Source organism: Gossypium arboreum, chromosome 12 (assembly GCF_025698485.1).
Source record: "Gossypium arboreum isolate Shixiya-1 chromosome 12, ASM2569848v2, whole genome shotgun sequence".
In the NCBI taxonomy this organism is placed as follows: domain Eukaryota; kingdom Viridiplantae; phylum Streptophyta; class Magnoliopsida; order Malvales; family Malvaceae; genus Gossypium; species Gossypium arboreum.
The window spans coordinates 43056850-43061206 of record NC_069081.1 but is presented as its reverse complement, the minus strand read 5'-3'; the positions used below and the strand labels follow the sequence as shown (position 1 = coordinate 43061206).

The window sequence follows — 4357 nt, the reverse complement described above, 5'->3', positions numbered from 1 at the left end:
AGAAAATCCTTTAGATGTATTCACAAAAGCAAGCTCTTTCCCAAAGTCTGAACAAATGAATCCAGTGCAGAATGATGACTGATGAGCTACTCTAAAATGCTTGATTCAACCAGAGACTACCCAATCATTTCATTGCTAGCAGCATTGGAGTATAACTATGGCAGTCATAGATCACCCAAGTTGTTCATTCATCACATAAAAACCTACATAAAACTAGCTATTATTTGGTATGCAACACAGAGTGAGCTCAGAGTTACAGAACATATTAAACAACATAAAGCTGGTTATTTTATTGTTTCTATTATCAAAATAGGATGCAAGATTTACTCTCTAATCATATAAATTATCTAAGAAAGCTCTCAAGGCATGTACACGGACAAGAAAAGTAAACCAGGATACAGCCATACAATTCTAGCTCTGCTTAAGCAACTTTAGCTGGCAGTGCAAAATATTCTTTTGACACTGAATTCATATCCAAAACTGCCTCACCAATATTCAACATTTCATCAATGCTGCGCCCATTGAATCTGCTTAATATCAATACCTTCCTTCACCATCTCATAAAGTGGACTCATTTCCCTCAATTTCTCAACCTGTTTCACAGTAAGCTCAACTGCCCTATCTATCTCTTCCTCAGTAGTAAACCTTCCAATCCCAAACCTAATCGAAGTATGTGCCATATCCTCATCCACACCCAAGGCTCTCAGCACATATGACGGCTCCAAACTAGCACTAGTACAAGCACTCCCACTAGACACTGCCACTTCTTTCAATCCCATCAACAAACTCTCCCCTTCGACATACGCGAAGGACAAGTTCAAGTTCCCAACATACCTCCTATCCATACTCCCATTCACCACCACCCCATCAATCTTCTCTCTAATCCCATTCAATAACCTCTCTTGCAACCCTTTAATTCTATTCTCATCATACTCCATTTCCTTCATCGCCAACTCACACGCAGCTCCCATCCCAACAACAAGCGGAGTAGGCACAGTCCCACTCCTTATCCCTCTCTCTTGCCCACCTCCATTCATTTGTGGCTCAACTCTAATCCGAGGCCGCCTTCTCAAATACAAAGCCCCAACTCCTTTAGGACCATAAATTTTATGGCCACTTAAACTCATTAAACTAACGTTCCATTTCTCTACATCAATCTTAATCTTCCCTAAAGCTTGTGCAGCGTCAGTATGAAAAGGGACATTAAATTCTTTACAAATTTTACCGATTTCTTCAACCGGTTGAACCACACCAATTTCGTTATTAACAGCCATAACAGAAACTAACCCGGTATCGGGCCGGATTTCTTTCCCTAACGTATCCAAATCAATAAGCCCATCCGACCCGACAGGCAAATAAGTCACCTCAAAACCTTCCTGTTGAAGATGCCGACAAGAATCTAAAACACATTTGTGCTCTGTTTGAGTCGTGATGATGTGGCGCTTCTTGTCTTTGTAGAAATGCATAACGCCTTTGATTGAGATGTTGTTCGATTCGGTGGCGCCGGAGGTGAAGACGATTTCTTTCGGGGAAGCCCCGATGAGTGCCGCGACTTGTGCGCGGGCTGTTTCGACGGCGGTTTCAGATTCCCAACCGTAGAGGTGAGTACGGGAGTGAGGGTTCCCGTAACGAGAGAGGTAAAAAGGAAGCATCGAATCTAAAACCCTAGGATCCACGGGGGTAGTCGCTTGCATGTCGAGGTACAGCGGACGACCCGAAATTTTCACACCTTTCATGGTGATTCCTGTTGGGTACTCATACTCGGAAGGGGAAGCGACAGAAGCCGCGGTGGAGAAGCAGCGTATAGCGGCGGTTCTGTTGGTTTTGGTTAGGGTTTGACGAAGAAGCTTTGAGGCCATTTCTTCTCCTTTTCTCTTGGAACCCCTTTTTTTTTCAGCGTTCTAGCAAAGCAAAGGAAAAGGATTAGTGCGGGTGAGGAAAGGATTTTGATAAAACTACGATAAATGACTTTATGTCTGCCAATGTTAACACGTGGTCCGACTTTCTGCCACGTAAAGGAAAGAAGTGAATACGTTTTAGTTTAGTTTAGGGTTAAGTCCACATCAGTTATTAGAAAAAATATACCATATTTAGAAAATATTCACTTATTTTATTTGAAAAATAGTTTAAATTTTGCTATTAATTTTTGCGTAAGTTGTAATTTTGGTTATTTTACTTTAATTTTTGTTATTTTAATTTTTATATTTTAAAATTTTAAAATTTCAATTCGACTAAATTATAGTTGATAAATTTATTAAGTCTTATTATTTCTAAAATCTTTTACGACAAACACACTCTTACATGTGTAATGCCATAACCTATTATTTTAACATTTTACTTCTAAAAAAGTGAATTAACGGATTTAACGATTGCAATTTGTGTCAAGATTAAATTTTAAAAATTCGAATAGTATAGGGACTAAAAGTGATCCAATTGGAGAAGATAGATTATATGACTAATGACATAATTTAAGCAAATGGATTTAACTACTACCTTTTAGGTCAAAACTAAAATTTTAAAATTTTAAAAAATACAAGGACTAAAATTGTCCAATTCAAAAATATAGTGATCAAAATTGACCAAATTAAAGTAAAAAGACAAAATCCACAACTTACATATATAATATAGAGACTAATAGCAAATTTTGACAAAATACATAAATTTATTTAAAATTTATTTGCCAAATAAATTTTAAATAAAAATATTTTAGTTAAATAATACACAAAATAATTATATAAATAGTATATTTTAAGAATTACTTATCAAACTATTATAAAACAACATTTATGGTTGCCTTTATATAATCATAGTGGCAATTTGCTACTTTTTTTCTCTCTTATCAAAAGGGACTATGAGAGACAAAGATTATCTATTGCCTCAAGAGGTGATTTATGGCCTCGATGAGGTAAAGAAATTTTGCCCTTCATAAGTTCAACATGTTCCTTCATTACACCTTTTTTTTTTTGGAACAAAAATCAGTTGTTCAAAAGCACCACAATCTTTATCTTGTTGAAAAGCCTTCAATACCTCATTAAGAGGCACATCTAAAATTTGTAAACTTTATTTCCATGTTAGACAGAGTTTAGCCAATCGGTCTGCAACTAAGTTTTTCCCTCTGGACACATATCTGATCCGCCACTTCCCTTCAGAACGCATAGTCCTTTGAACCCTTCTAAGCACTATGATGCCTAAATCTTCCAAACCCTTATCAGTCAAAGGCCTTGGCCACATCTGAATTTTCTGTTTGAATTGTGGCCCACTTGAAAACTTTATTTAACAAAATGAGGAGTCTATCAAGAATTCATGGATTATCATGTAATGAATATCTAAATTTTCATACATTCAAGAACATGCATTATTTAAGTACATTAAAAGTTTACTTCGGGTTATACGAACTTACCTAATAGTCGTTTCGGATCTGTGTCTCGGTTATTCCAAAACCTTTTGTTTTCCACGGTCGACCTTCAGAATTGGTTCCTCGGGATCTAAATCAGTAAAAAAACAAATTATTAATACCTCCCATTGTTCATTTTCCTCTTAAGACTCACCCTCAGGCAAAATGACCAATTTGCCCCTAACCTTTCACACTTTTACAATTTAGTTCTAAGGCTCGTATAATGAAATGCATGAAATTTCTAAGTTACCCAAGCCTAGTCGAATATTTTTCTTGCCTATAGCAGCCCACATTTTCTTTATTTCATATTTTTCTACCCATTTTTAGAACTTTTACAAAATGGTCCCTTAAGCCATTTCCATGAAAAACTACTTAGTAAAAGTTATTTACTATCCTTTAAACTCTCACATTCCTCCATAAATCATCAAAACACAAACGTCTCATGCATGGGTAAATTTTTGAACATGAACCCTAGCTTGAAATATGGGTAGAAATAGAGAGAGCATGTTACGAAGATCTCAAAAATACGAAAAACGTTAAAAACGGGGCTAGGGAGCACTTACTATTGAGCTTGAAAATGTTGAAAACCCTAGCTATGGAGACCCTTTAATTTTTGGCAGCCATGGAGAAGAAATGGCTGAATTTTGCTTCCTTTTTCCCTTTTTATTAATTTTATTACCAAATGACGAAAATGCCCTTCCTTACTAAACTTTCAAATTTTTCCATGCATGCCCATTTTTGTCCAAAAACTTAGAAATTTGGAAAATTACTCTTTAAGGACCTCTAATTAACATTCCAAAGCAATTTCATACAAATGGCTTTTAGAACCCAAGTTTTGCAATTTATTCAATTTGGTCATTAATTTTCAATGGGACACCTTACACATAGAATTTCTTCATGAACCTTTAACACATGCTTATTTTCATATCCTAGACCTCATAATGGTCATGAAATAATTATTTT

General features: G+C 35.9%; 1 protein-coding gene across 1 annotated transcript; it reads right to left on the bottom strand.

The window, feature by feature from the left end:
- Positions 1–265: 265 nt before the first annotated feature.
- LOC108464820 (cysteine desulfurase, mitochondrial-like) lies at positions 266–1982 on the bottom strand. The gene has a single exon (XM_017765096.2). It carries the CDS (start codon positions 1857–1859, stop codon positions 507–509), a length of 1353 nt encoding a protein of 450 aa, XP_017620585.1. The 5' UTR covers positions 1860–1982; the 3' UTR covers positions 266–506.
- Positions 1983–4357: the final 2375 nt, after the last annotated feature.